At 35.8% G+C, this 14,754-nt stretch overlaps 1 protein-coding gene across 1 annotated transcript in view; it reads right to left on the bottom strand.

The window, feature by feature from the left end:
• Positions 1 to 14,754, bottom strand: part of LAMA2 (laminin subunit alpha 2) — a 640,343-nt gene that overhangs the window by 401,973 nt on the left and 223,616 nt on the right. The window contains exon 4 of the mRNA XM_017879679.1: positions 13,012 to 13,254. Coding sequence (XP_017735168.1) covers positions 13,012 to 13,254 — 243 coding nt within the window. The remainder of the gene's footprint in view (positions 1 to 13,011; positions 13,255 to 14,754) is intronic.

Genomic DNA, 14,754 nt, shown 5'->3' with positions numbered 1-14,754 from the left:
ACATTTACTACAGTGTGACCGCAAATCAGTTCCTTCACTTCCATCTGTAAAATGAGAATAACAACAATTTTGGCTTCAAGTATCTCCAAGGCTTTGGTGAGGATCAGATGGAAGAATGCATGGCAGAGTGCCTTGTAACTGACACAGCGCAATAGACAAATGATTATTGCCAATATTATTGATAATACAAACAATAGTTAATCCACTAATCCTCTTCCTTTTGCTTGGGAGTCATATTTTAACTGAAAGGCTTAAACTCTACTTAGGTAACGTAAAATAAAACTGATAATAACCAGCAAATCTAGCATGATCTGCCATTCCATCAGGGAATGTTTACTTGGGATTTTAGGCCTGATTATAGATGTCATATATGAATTTTGACAACCTGAAGTGCTTCTTATAATATCAAGTTCATTTAATAGTCCTTTTCTTTCTTTATGTAGAGAATAAATATTGTTCCTGCCTCACAGTTCAGTAATCTCAATACACTTCAGAATTGGGACTTGAATTATTGACAACAGTTTATAATTTTCAGTTCAGAAAACATTTTCTATAATAAATTGCAATGAATATAAGTAGAACTTTTTTTTTGCAATAAGGTGCTAGCATATTTAAATGCTTGTGTGCCTATCTGTACAATACTAACAATGGCCAAGAGTGGATTCTATGAAACCATACTGTCTTTCACACAAGAAGTAACAGGTCTACACAATGAAATCTGAAGTTTATTTGGATCAAAACTGACAAGCTTTGAAGAAAAGTTCGGAAGATTAGTGGTTTAATAAATTGAATGGGATAGAGGGCTGGTCTTTTCTGACAATGGGATAGATGACGTCAATTCAATTTAGATGGAATTTTACCTGAGTAGTCAATTAATAACAAAAATAACAGAAAGAATTAGCTTGAGTCAAATAAAAGAAAACATAATTTTAAGGTTTTGTTTGACCAAAAGTGTATTTACTTGTTGGTTTACTTAATGTTTTAATAAATTTTACTCTAAGATAGAGAATTACTATATCTCTGTCAAAGTAATATTGATATAATTACCTACAGTTTGGAGAAATATATCTCTTTTAAGTCATTTAAAACCCTAGTATCTACAGCCTCACTTATGTGCACAAAATAGTTAACTATGTTCCAAAAATATAATTTTACTGGTTTTAGCAGCCAATTTTAAAGACTTCATAAATTGATTTATGTATTAAGGCATTTCAGAATTTTATTTCAAAATGTAGTGACATTATTATAATGGTCTCAACTATGTCTAACACAGCATTTTGTTCTCTCTTATAGAAATGGACAAGAAAAATATTCTTAGCGGGCCTCCTTGTGGAGCATTAAAGTCGTGGTCAAAAACTGAAACATGGGTATAATGCTTGAGAAGTTCTGCAGTACTTTGACCACAAAAGATGGGTTCTGTTGCCCACTTATAAAAGAAATGCATTGACTAATATCTCCCTATTTCTCCCAGCCTCTGCCCCCAACATAGAATCAACAGATTCTGTTTAAAATGTTCCTGATGAGAAATCTTGTCCTATCCATTTTTATCACCAGCCTATTTAATATGGTGTGGCCCCTGGGACGCCTACACACTAGCAGACTCCATAACCACGCCTGGAAAGAAGTTAAACTCAATAGCTCATTCTACAGGTGTACTGGAAGGAAGTTAAATTCAACTAGTAACGCTATAGTGGATGCAAATTAATATTTAAAGATATTTTCTAAAACCCTTTTTATATAGCTTCTATTGGATCTCCTGTAATGTGATTCTTATTAGAACCAAATCAGGTATGCGTTTCGAGGATTCTTCTGTGAGTAAAACCCATATCACCTTCCTTATATGTTTATACTATTTGTTCAACCATTAGTCAATTATTTCATATAGTAAAATTTTAGAGGAATAACATGTTTTAGGAACATGGATAGCAAAAAACAAAACAAAAACCTTAAAACTGCTTTAACAATTATGCATGTAAGTTACTATTACTGTCTTGGGAAGAACTGTTGGTCAGTGGATCTTCTGTATTGCTATTAGCTTTTGGGATTTAGTATTGAAGGGAAAATGTAAGTTCCCTTAAAAAGGAAGGTCTTTTAAGAACAACTGAAAGGGAGGCTACAGATGGGTTGAATGGGTGTGGTGTGGCGGGGTGGGATAAAGAAATATAAGCCATCTGTAAATGTGGGTTACTTTCACTGAGGTTTTTATGGTCATATTTCCTATTGCCATGTAGAAGCAATGAATAAAGACACTAAAACACTAGACAAACAAGATTATATTTAGGTATCAAAAGTGCAAAATAGGCTAAGAGTAAAATGATCAAAAGTAATGCAAAAGTCACTTTAAAATTATTAAAGAAAAAAATCTGACAAGTATATAACACAATTGAAATACATGAAAATCCAGAACCAAATTTTAAAAATATTTTAAACACAACACAAAAGAAATATAAATATACATCATTTGCCAGAATAAAGCTTGAAGCAGAAAAAACTGATAAATATAAATATACCAAGATAAAATTATTAAAATCAGCAATCTAAAATCATTAAAAGATTAAAAAATGAGCAAGATAAAGAGGTTAAGAAATCAATTAAAGTGAAGGTAAAAAAAAACCTATTAGATATAAAAATGAAGTAATTCATCAAAGTTTAAAGGTAAAGAATTTTTTTAATCTAAAACATGAAAACACTGAAACCCCAAAATAAAAAATAAGCAGCAGCTCAAACTCAGACCTGTGCAACCTCACATAGAGTTTCAGCAGGACCTGCTAAGAGAGGGGACTTCTGAGCCTATAGTATTGAGAAGATTTTCCAGGAAACCCCAGAGAGAAGGAAACCTTTAGCCTTGTACCTTTCTGGTGCTCTGAGAATACACTGAATTCAAATCAAAGCTCCAAAAATTACTAACTAAGGAACCCTGGGAAACTTATTTGACCTCTCTGTACTATCTGTGTCTCAGGTGTAAAATGAGACAAGTATTAGTATATATGAATTTATACATGGGAAATTCTTAGATTAACATCCTCCATAAAATAAATGTGCAACAAATACTAGCCATCATTTGTTATTGTTATTATTATTGTTGTTGTTTTTATTATTATTTTTGTCTACTTAGTCCTGGACTAACCCTACATTAGCACTGAGACCCTCACCTATGCCTTCTGGTCCTCCAACTTCAGTAAGCTTGTGGTGTTTTGCTTCACATTCCTTCAGTCTTGTTCAGTCGCCTCTGCCTTCCCTAGCCATGGCCCCATGTGGTATGGCTGGTTCCCTCTCATGTTCCCCCCTTGCATTCCAGGCTGAGCCAGCTCAGTCATTTCACAGTTAGGAGTGGGCTTAAGCCAATGTTACCTACTGAACCTTGAGAATAAAAAAGCTGGAAATGCTATCATATTGTAGAGGTTAAAGAGAGTGTTGCCATAAAAATCTAATTTGAGCATTTTCATAACCATGTAAACTGGCTGGGGCACATATTAGGTAGTTTACTCTTCTTTCTGAACCCTATTGTTAATCCTTGCAGAGCTATCTGAAAGCCAAATCCAGGTAATTCCCCAAAAGTCAGTGTGCAGTGTCTTTGTACCTTCTTCCACAGCCCTGGGCTTCTTTACCCAGCTTGACAGAAGCTTACCCTTCTGTTCCATTTCAGTGGCTCCTGTTCCACAACACTGAGAAAACCAGGTCTCTTAAATATTGGTGTTTTCTCCTCAGGATTCCATTCTCATTCAGTTTCTCTGGCTATCTTTCTTTTTCAACAATACTGCATTAATTTTATAAGGATTTGTGGATGCTTTCTGGGCATTATATATATATGTACGTATTTTGGAGGAGTAAGGGAGTCTATTAACTGATCAGCAGAGAAAAAGGAGGAATATAATCCTCTTAATTTTATCTTTATTTTATTACAATGATATATTTTTAAAATATAACAATAAATTACCTTAAATAGATAATGTATTTTATGTGTGTGTCATTCCAAAATATTTCAGCTGCTCTGTGTCTTCCAACCAGAGTTGAAACATTTCATTTTTTATAGGACTCCATATAAACCTCATTGTAAGGAGGTATTTTAATATTGTTGCTCCAGGTACTGACTGGCCCCACATTGGTTTAAAAAGAATTATTTTTAGAGAAAGGAAGCCTGAAACCCCAAATAATTATTTACCTAAATTTCTATTCAAAACCAATACAAATTAGCGATACTCCACTGTTTCTCCCTAAAGGAACAATTGCAAGGGTAATTGAGAAAGGCTAGGTCTTCATTTCCATTCCCTCATTTCCATACAAACTCACATGTGAAATCATGTTATAACCTTAACAATGTTATATCAAAGGAGAATTTCTGAAACATTTTTTAATACAGTCTTGGGTTTGTGTCTTCCTTCTCCTGTATTTGCAATTCTAAGGATCACCATAATGTCAGATGATGAAAAGAGGAAGAAAAATATTCTGTCTGTATATATAAAATTCTGTCACATAGGAAATCAAAATAATATCAAAGCTCTACATACAGTTTACAAAAAAAAAAAAAAAGTGTCTTCAAGATTTAATGATTGTTTCTCCAGGGATTTTTATACAAGCCTGCCATGTTTCAAAGCAGAATCAAAGTGAATCTAAGTTCCATTGAGCTGCAGTCCAGGAGAAGGAGAAGGTGGTGGTAAGAAGGAAAAAAAAAATCATATGTAAATAACTTAAAGTTCTCTGTATGAGGAAATAGAAGTAAAATCACTATGGCAACCATGAATATTTAGTTAGCAGTCTAGTGACAATCCAAATAAATTAAAAGCAATAATCTGAGTCATAGAAAGGGAAAAGTCTCATACAACAGAAAAATATTATAATTTTAATTCTAGGATCTCTAAAGCAATGCCATCTAGACAGTTCGTCCTCCTCAACATTATTACTGTGATTCTTCTCTCAGCTACCCCTTTGACCATCAATAACTTAATTTTAGTTAGAAGTTTATTTGCTCGACTCAAACCTTTCAAGAGATTCAGTCCACCAAAACCTATCACGTTTCTTGACAGAAAAATTAGTCTCTTTCTTCAGTTGGAAGTAGCTGGAATGACCACTATTCTTTCCCTAAATAACTGGTGCCCTTTTTTCCTACAGGGTTTAAAAGGCTGAAGCCCTGAGCTTCTGACAAATCTAATGAATTAAAAGTTCTGGTTTCAGGAGTAGCTATTTTTCAAATGCTTCTAGGTGATTTCCAGTAAAGCCAAATTCTCGAGGTGCTTCCAAGTGGCAGTTCTTGTTAGCAGTTCTCAATAGCATCTGGGCTACTGCTTTCAGCAGAGGCAGCACTTGGGCTATGATAGCAGCTCTTGATGGCTTGGTTCCCTGCGGCACTGCTGGACATGCATGTTATGTAGCTGTTCCCACAAGAACTCTACCCTATGGTTGACCTCAAAGTAATGGAGGCTTCTGCGGTCTGTTGCTTCATACCCTGCAAATTCTCTTAGGGAGCTCAGTATCATTTGCTCAAAGCAGGACAAAGTAGGGTCCCTGCTGAGCCTTCTCTTGGCATTGATGACAGAAAATTGCTCTTCTAAAATAAAACTCTTTTAAGGCTTTTGCTCAAAGCCTCCTTCTATTTGCAGCCTGGATAGAGACACACCCGGTCATATTATTGTCCCGCCTATGTCCTCCATTATCCATCCTTTGGCAGGCCTTGAGACTTGATACCTTATGATTATCTCATAGCTCAGAATGAACTTCTCTTCTCCCTTTAGGTGCAGGCCTAGGATGCTAAGCTTCAGGGTTAAGCTCTTTCTTGGTAGTAGTTGAACCTAGTTATCTAGGGGACTGGCAAATCCACATGATTAACATTTGTTGATCTCTTGAAATCATTGTGGGGTGGAGGGCAGAGAAGGGGCCAAATTAAACCATGAAGGGAAACAGGTGGGAGTAGCTGGAGTAACAAAGCCAAATAAAACATCAGAGATGATGCAATTAAGATTAAAGAGGCCATAAGGAAAGACTAGACCTCTCCAGTGATGATATGGACATGGGGCAGTATTGAAGTTTGGATACAGAGGCTGAAATTGAGGGTTTGAATATCCTTTAATAGATCGATGAGAAATTTACCTAAGGTATCTTTCAGCTCTAATGTTCTAAAGATTTTGGCACATGTCTCAAAAATTAAATTCTCTAGACAAGTGGCAATGTAATAAACCTTAGACTCAGTAGATTTGGCGTTAGTCATAAGAAGACTATTTCCTATTAATATTCTAAGCCTAAAACATGAACATTGTTGTCTGACTAGTGTGTAATAATTCAGACATATTTATTTCATAATGCCTTGTTACATGGATGGGCCTTAAAAATTCCTCTGGGCCAGGCATGGCGGCTCGTGCCTGTAATCTCAGAAGACTGTAACTTTAGAAGGCTAAGGTGGAAGGATCACTTGAGGCCAGGAGTTTGAGAACAGCCTGGGCAACATAGCAAGACCCTGTCTCTAAAAAACATTTTTAAAATTAGCTGGAGGTTGATTTTTTAGGTAGGAAGATTTCTTAAGACTAGGAGTTTGAGGCTGCAGTGAGCTATAATCATGCCACTGGACTCTAGTCTGAGCAACACAATGAGAACCTGTTTTTAAAGAAGAAAGAAAAAAACGGAAGGAAGGAAGGAAGGAAGGAAGGAAGGAAGGAAGGAAGGAAGGAAGGCAGGCAGACAGGCAGGCAGAAGGGAGGGAGGGACTTGTTTTTCTTATTTTGACATATTTAAGGAATATTTTGATGGTCTGGAAGAAAATGACCATTCAATGCTTAGTCAAAAATATACATTACAAATCACAGTAAATATTTAGATACTGTTGTCCACATTAAAAATCTGTCTAAAATATATATACCTATTATGTAACCATAAAATTAAAATAAATCATTTTAAAATCTACCTATTAATAGAAGCATAAGCCCCATAAACCAATAAAAAAGAAACAAAAAATATTTGCATATATTAATAAACAATGATTGATGCAATGAGAAAACTGTTTCCTCTGTGGTATTGGTTCCAAAAATCCAGAAGCCCAGTTTTACCATGAGAAAACATCAGGCAAACCCAAACTGAATAATAGTCTATAAAATATCTCTAAATATCTCTTAAAATATCTCTTAAAACTGTCACAGATCAGTCACTAAATGCAACATAGTACCTGAATTGGAACCCAGAAGAGAAAAAATGAAATTGGTGAAGTGAATGAAACCTGAATAAGGTCTGCGGTTTAGTTAACAACAATGTATCAATGCTAACTTCTTAGTTTTGACATGTGTATTGTCATTATTTAAGATATTATTCCTAGGAACATCTGAATGAGGGAATGTGAGGATTCTCTGTAATCTTCATATATGTGTGTAAATTTAACAGAATTCCAAAATAAAAAAAAAAATTAAATGCATGTGCAACTTCGCTTCTATTTATGGTAGATTATACAGTAAGAGTCAACACTGTCAATGATAACAACTAGACAAACTGGATAAATATACAAAAACATATGTTTAAAGCCATGTGAGGGCTATCAGGAGAGTGAAGAATAACCTTTTCAACATCAAGGACAAAAGAGATGTCTAGACAGGTGATTGGTATGTTGTGACAGTTTTTGTCCTGTGAGCATTTTCCTGTCCAGAGACATGGCTGAGAGACTGAGCAGCACTTTGACAGCCCTGTTGTATTAGGAGGACAAAAGTTGGATTCCAGGACTGCATGGGTGGGACTTTGGTAATTCCCACACACGCTGCCTTGGACTCCAAAGACAGGCAGCATGAGAATGAGCATATACTGGAATTAAAGCAGCTGTCACTGGGTTGTAGTACCGCTTTGAATCATCTGAATGTCCCAGAAATTTGAATCCCTAAAATTGAATTAAGTTGATTCAGATTTCCATTGCCTGGCAGTAGCATCAGAAAATCCACACAGGATGAAAACAATATACTAGCTCTCAAATTATTTCTACACGTTCTCTTTCAAATACAACTTCTGTTATACAAAGATAATCAGGCACATAAGAACGTAAGACAGCATAAAAAGAATCAGCAGATGAAACAGAAAATAAAATATATCCAAAAAGGTCATATATTAGAATTATCAGACAAAAACTTTTAAAAATAATTTTTACTTTATGTTCGAGGAGATCAAAAATAGAATATTGAAACTTTTAGAATAAATCATATAATTAAATTAAAATTTTACTATAAATATAAAATTTCAATGTAAAATGAGAAACAACTTCTATTTGAAAATGAACCAGGCTGGGCACGGTGGCTTATGCCTGTAATCCCAGCACTTTGGGAGGCCAAGGCAGGTGGATTGCAGGGTTAAGAGATCAAGACCATCCTGGCCAACATGGNTTAAAATAATTTTACTTTATGTTCGAGGAGATCAAAATAGAATATTGAAACTTTTAGAATAAATCATATAATTAAATTAAAATTTTACTATAAATATAAAATTTCAATGTAAAATGAGAAACAACTTCTATTTGAAAATGAACCAGGCTGGGCACGGTGGCTTATGCCTGTAATCCCAGCACTTTGGGAGGCCAAGGCAGGTGGATTGCAGGGTTAAGAGATCAAGACCATCCTGGCCAACATGGTGAAACTCTGTCTACTAAAAATACAAAAAACAGCTGGACATGGTGGCACATGCCTGTAATCCCAGCTACTCAGGAGACTGAGCAGGAGAATCGCTTGAACCTGGGAGGTGGAGGTTGCAGTGAGCCGAGATTGCACCATCGCATTCCAGCCTGGGTGACAGAGTGAGACTCTGTCTCAAAAAAAATAAGAAAGAAAAACGAAAATGAACCAGAGAAATTTAGAAACTGAAAACTACAATATGATTAAGAATCCTATGAATAATTTTAATAGCAATGTTTACATAGCTGAGAAGAGAATTAATGAACTAGAAATAATCCAGAAGAAAATATCCAGAATGAAGCTACAGAAAGACAAAAGGATGAAAACTAAGGAAGAGAGTTTAAGATACATAGTGTATACAGTAAAAAGTTTCAAGTCATTTTTAATTAGAATCATAGAGCAGAGGGAATGGGGAAGAGGCAATATTTAGAGAGGTAATGACTGAACAGTTCTCTGAACTGATGAAAGACATCAGTCTGCAGATATGTAGAAAATAAAAAGGTACAATCTACAGTAGCATTGCCCAACAGAACTTTGTGCAATAATGGCAATGTTCCTTTCTGCCCAATCCAGTGTGATGGCTGCTAGTCCCATGTGGCTATTGAGCACTTGAAATGTGGCTAGTGCAATGGAGAAACTGAATTTTAATTTAATTTGGATTAACTGAAATTTAGATTTTAATTACCACATATGGCTAGTAGCTATTGCAGTGGGCAGTGAAGATCTGGAGCATCACAGTAAAACTACTGAAGAACAAAGATAAAGAAAAAATATTTAAAGAAATCAGAGAAAAGTCATTCCAAAAGATAGTAATTAGATAGCTGCATTCTCTGCATAAGCAATGGAAACCAGAAAACAATAAAATGTCCCAAAACAAAATAACTGCAAACCTAGAATCCTATATCTAATAACAATATCCATCAACAAAGGAGGTAAATTCTGTATGTACCGAGTTTAACACATAGGCATTATTAGAGATGAATTTGCATATTGGCTTTGAGACTTTTGAGATAAGAGTTGTTGCTGTCCTGTATTCTGAGAAGTTATCTTCTCAATGTGCCTCCTTCCACTCAAGCAGGGGGAGATTTATCGCTCTCTGTACACACTACTGTTATAGTACTTATACAATCATGTTTTATGTACTGGTTTAAATATTTGCTTCTCTTATTTGACTGTCACTTCTCTGTAAAGTTTTGAACATAAACAACTAATAATTGTATTCCAGGTGTTAAGGGTTATATGAAAGTACATAATTTTGAAACTGAAGCTGATGAGTGAGATTTATTCCACAGCTTTGTCTGGATAATGTTAGAGAAAAGCATCCAAAACTTTCAGAATATCCTGAAATGTTGTATGATAGCCAAAACTATATTATTTTAGAAATTACCATGCTGCCTTAGAACAATTTTGGCATTGAACTAATTCATCTATTAAAGAATTTTTTTTTTTTTTTTTGAGACGGAGTCTCGCTCTGTCGCCCAGGCTGGAGTGCAGTGGCCGGATCTCAGCTCACTATAAGCTCCGCCTCCCAGGTTTACGCCATTCTCCTGCCTCAGCCTCCCGAGTAGCTGGGACTACAGGCGCCTGCCACCTCGCCCAGCTAGTTTTTTCTTTTTGTATTTTTTAGTAGAGACGGGGTTTCACCGCGTTAGCCAGGATGGTCTCGATCTCCTGACCTCGTGATCCGCCCCTCTCGGCCTCCCAAAGTGCTGGGATTACAGGCTTGAGCCACCGCGCCTGGCCTAAAGAAATTTAATCCCAGAGAGATTAAATCATTTGACCAAGGTCCCACAAATAACTGGAACCAGTACCAGAATCCAGGTCTTCTAATTCCATGTGTCTTTCTACTTACATTAGATCCAGCAATACTATATCTCCTCTGAACTACTTTTAAGTTTAGCGATTGTCAACTTTAAAAGACAACTTCTAGTCTTTACCAGATTATGGATGAAATATTTACCTGAGAATCAGAGACCTCAATTATTATTTCAGTTCTATTACCATTGAGCTGAGAGTCTTGGAGAATATCACCTGTCTATTCAAAAAAGTAACATATTCCACAAAGTAAGCTATATAAAATGAACAGATAGCCTAGGAGAGGTCTGAATTTAATTCTTATTCTTCAATCCTATCATTCTATAACAAATATTTTGAATTATTTTCTGTTCCTTATTTCATTCACTTCCCTATGAGTAACAAATGGATGTAAGGAAACATGTCATAGAGATAGTTCAGTCAGTTGCTCCTAATAGTAACCATCAATAAATAGTTTTTAGTTAAGTGTTGTCTAGGAGTGAAAACAATATAGCCAACTAAAGAAACTAAGTAATTAACTAACAAACATATCTTTTGTTTCATATTGGCAGGCTGACTTGGTTTAAGACATGGAGAACCATTTTTTTTTTTTTTTTTTGAGACGGAGTCTCGCTCTGTCCCCTTGGCTGGAGTGCAGTGGCGTGATCTCGGCTCACTGCCAGCTCCGCCTCCCGGGATCATGCCATTCTCCTGCCTCAGCCTCCTGAGTAGCTGGGACTACAAGCACCCGCCACCGCGCCCGGCTAATTTTTTTTTGTATTTTTAGTAGAGGCGGGGTTTCACTGTGTTAGCTGGGATGGTCTCGATCTCCTGACCTTGTGATCCGCTCTCCTCGGCCTCCCAAAGTGCTGGGATTACAGAAGGGAGAGAATGGGTAGGGTATATGCTTGTGACATGCATTTTACATATCTGCCTAAGTGTATTTTGCATTGCTTAATAAATTTCTGAATTGAATCATTTTTAAAGGTATAGAATAGTCTTAAAATATTAGACAATTATTAGTTTTATGTAAACTGAATCTAGGAAAAAAATTAATAAAAATTCAACTCAAAATTCTTTCTGCAGTCCCTACTCTCCCATCCTCAGGCCAAACTGGCCAGGAATTGGATGCCTCTAGGCACAAAGCAGGTTGAACAGCTGTTTGACTCACTGCATTTGAGTCCTTGTCATTTGGCAGATTGAGATCTCTGCTGAGAGTACTATTTGGAATGTTTTTCCCCAAAACTGGTATTTTTGACCATGGAATTTGAAATAGAGTGAAGCACTGGTATATATTAATACACAAATAGTGCCTAATGAGGGTCTGACAGATTGATGCCAAAAACCTAATTTTCCCTAGAAGTGTTTAGAGATAACCCTAGATCAGCTGGGGTGGGCATGATAGAATGTATGGGTTTTCTGAAAATGTAAATATAAAAGATGATACTAGCTTCAGATGTGTGAGTATCAATGGAGATGTACATAATTAGGTAGGATGAAAGGAGATGGGTCACATATACTAAAGGGAGACAAGTTAGGGAAATATACTAAAGAGGTATTGGATAATCCAAGAGAGTCACTAAGTCAAAGCTTGGGTATTTGAGAGAAGACTAAGGATAATAATAAAAATAATAGTAGTAACGGTTATTATTTCCTTAATGACAACAAAACAATAAAAATAGCACTTACAGAGTACTTAGTGTGCATTTCAGCATTGTTCTAATGCTTTAAATAAAATAATGCATTTATTCTTCTTGACAATTATATGAGGTAAGAACTATTATTATTCCTGATTTATGGGCGATGAAACTGAGGTGCAGAGAATGTAAGTAACTGGATCAAGAACACACAACGAAGCCAGAAAATAGAAAAAAAAAAAAAAAAAAAAACCACCAACCCCCTCACCCTCACACACAACTAATAAACTAATAACAACTGAAGCCATGGTTAGAATATGTGGCTTAAAATAAATGAATGAATCTCAACCACGGGATGAAAGACACTGGAGAAGTAGAACATATTTGAACTAAGCATATAACCTAACTTGCACATCACAGAGAACCTAAGACTTCCTGCACATTACTATTCCACAAAGCCTGACCCAGGGAAGAAACCCCACTGTAGGCCTATGGGGTGACAGCAGGAAAACATCAAAAGATTGAAAGAATTACTTTTCATTTGGGTCTTTCCTGTGGATTACATTTCTTCACAAATTCATGTCTTTTGTCTCTATCTCAGACCAAAGTACACACAAATGTAAGGCCACCTGTAAGGTCTCCAATCCTTCTCTAGTCATTAGCAATCCTCATTGTTAAGAAAGTCTCTTTATATGTAAAATTAATCATTGACTTTCCAGATTAAACCTATTTCCTCTTCTCTGATCTTTACTGGAGATGGGAGACACATGAAGGTAGTTAAAATTCTAATCACCTCAGGTTTTTCTTTTTTATTTAATAACTCATTTAAATGTACTTTTGCTAAATCCTATTTTAAAATCTCCCTCACATTAATTACTGATATATTCAGGTTTTTCTGACAGGCCTATTTCACCATCTTAAATGTGCTTAAATGGTGAGTTTTCTCATCTTACCTCTCCATTTTCTAAGGGGTGTATCTTGGAGTAAAATGAAGTGCAGATGACCTCATCGTCTTTGGCATATGACGGTGGCCCAGTGCGGGGATAAATATTGTAAAGGGTTAGGCACTCCGTATCTGTCACAGCATGATACTGCCAGGGCTTGTATTCAACATCATCAAGAGAGCGTTCCAAAATCCAGTTTCCAGGCCGAGGGGAGTTAGCTGCCTTCACAATCACATATGCAATCTGGAACACCTAGGGAAGAATAACAACAACAATAACATTGAATTCCCAAATATTGTCATCATTTTATGTCAAATATAAGTCTAAATGCTACAGTAGATTTTATTTCAGATTTTATTCTATAATCTTATAATGTTGTCTAAAATGATTTTGCCATTACAGGTTCATATTTAATAACCTTTTTTGCTAAAAAGTGATGTTTTGTTTTGGCTTTAAAAGAAGTGGATTAAGACTGGATTTTAGTTTTGTTAACAATTCACTGGCAACATTTCACCTGACACTTAAAGTTCCATTATAGTTATTACCACCCAAAGCATTTATTAATAGTACATACCAATTTACTCACCTTACTATGTTAAAGACTGTAAAATATAAACTAGAAATTCCCAGTGTGAATAGTGCTTAATAGTTTAGAAAACATGTTTACTTATATCAGATAATCCTCAAAAAAGTGCCATTTAGAGGGAGTTAGTATGGTATAGCAAAAACAACATAAACACATTCCTATGTTCAGATTGTGGTTCTAGCATTGTGGCAGTAAACCCTCAATACATGTCCATTCATTTACAGTCCCAAATAGAAAATAATGGATGAGAAATTCCAGTGTTATGAAGACAACTGATTGAACCTGACATTAACTGAAGGGTTTCTGTACCTACTCTTTACAAAAGGTAAACATGCAAGAAAAGAGGCGAAATAAAGAGGTATTGTTACTGTCGACAGAGTGACAATGGAGAGGAATGTGGCAATGCTCTATTTACAAATTTGTATAGAATTTCAAGATATAAAAAAAGAAATATTCTAAATGTTTTGTGGTAGTACATATCTGTGTCTTTACCAATGTAGTCCAAAAGAATAGTGCAGAAACATTATAGAATGACATTTATATACAATGTTCTAGGTAGAAAGACAGATACAAATTAGTTTAAATTACTATTCCACCATCAATGTGTTGTTAATACAGTGTAATAATGAGACAAATGGAAAGTGCTATAATAATAAAACAGTATGATATGTTCTTGACTAGTAAATGCTATGAGGTATGAGAACTTGGCAGCTCTAAGCTCTAAGTGGATGAGATCACTGGTGGGGCACAATTGGGAGGACAGGCTCACTACAATGTGATTAACAGGCCTGCTGAGCTAGAGGGAATCCTGAAAGGGATGCTCTAGAAATAAATTTTATCTGCTTCGTAGTTTTGACATGGTAGCTCATGCATACATGTATAGGATCTATGGTATACCATAAGGGACTAGATTTAAAAATATAAAAAGTTGGTATGGAATAGGGTAATACAGGTGGCTCTGATGCTAGTCCTTCGAGATCTTTACTTGAATGCAGGCTTGCTTGAGAGCCATGGAGGGGAAATCACCCATCGAATGAGTCAAAGTAGGGTTAGTATTAGCCTTTTAGGCACAGTTGTGGAACAACTAGTTGATAAAATACTGATATGCTTCTGTACTTGTTGACAAATCACTGCTGCCCAACCTCCCAAATGCCTCTTCTCCCCTG

The sequence above is a fragment of the Rhinopithecus bieti genome, unplaced genomic scaffold (assembly GCF_001698545.2).
Source record: "Rhinopithecus bieti isolate Rb0 unplaced genomic scaffold, ASM169854v2 scaffold_19, whole genome shotgun sequence".
Lineage (NCBI taxonomy): Eukaryota > Metazoa > Chordata > Mammalia > Primates > Cercopithecidae > Rhinopithecus > Rhinopithecus bieti.
This window is presented reverse-complemented; position numbering and strand designations above follow the sequence as displayed.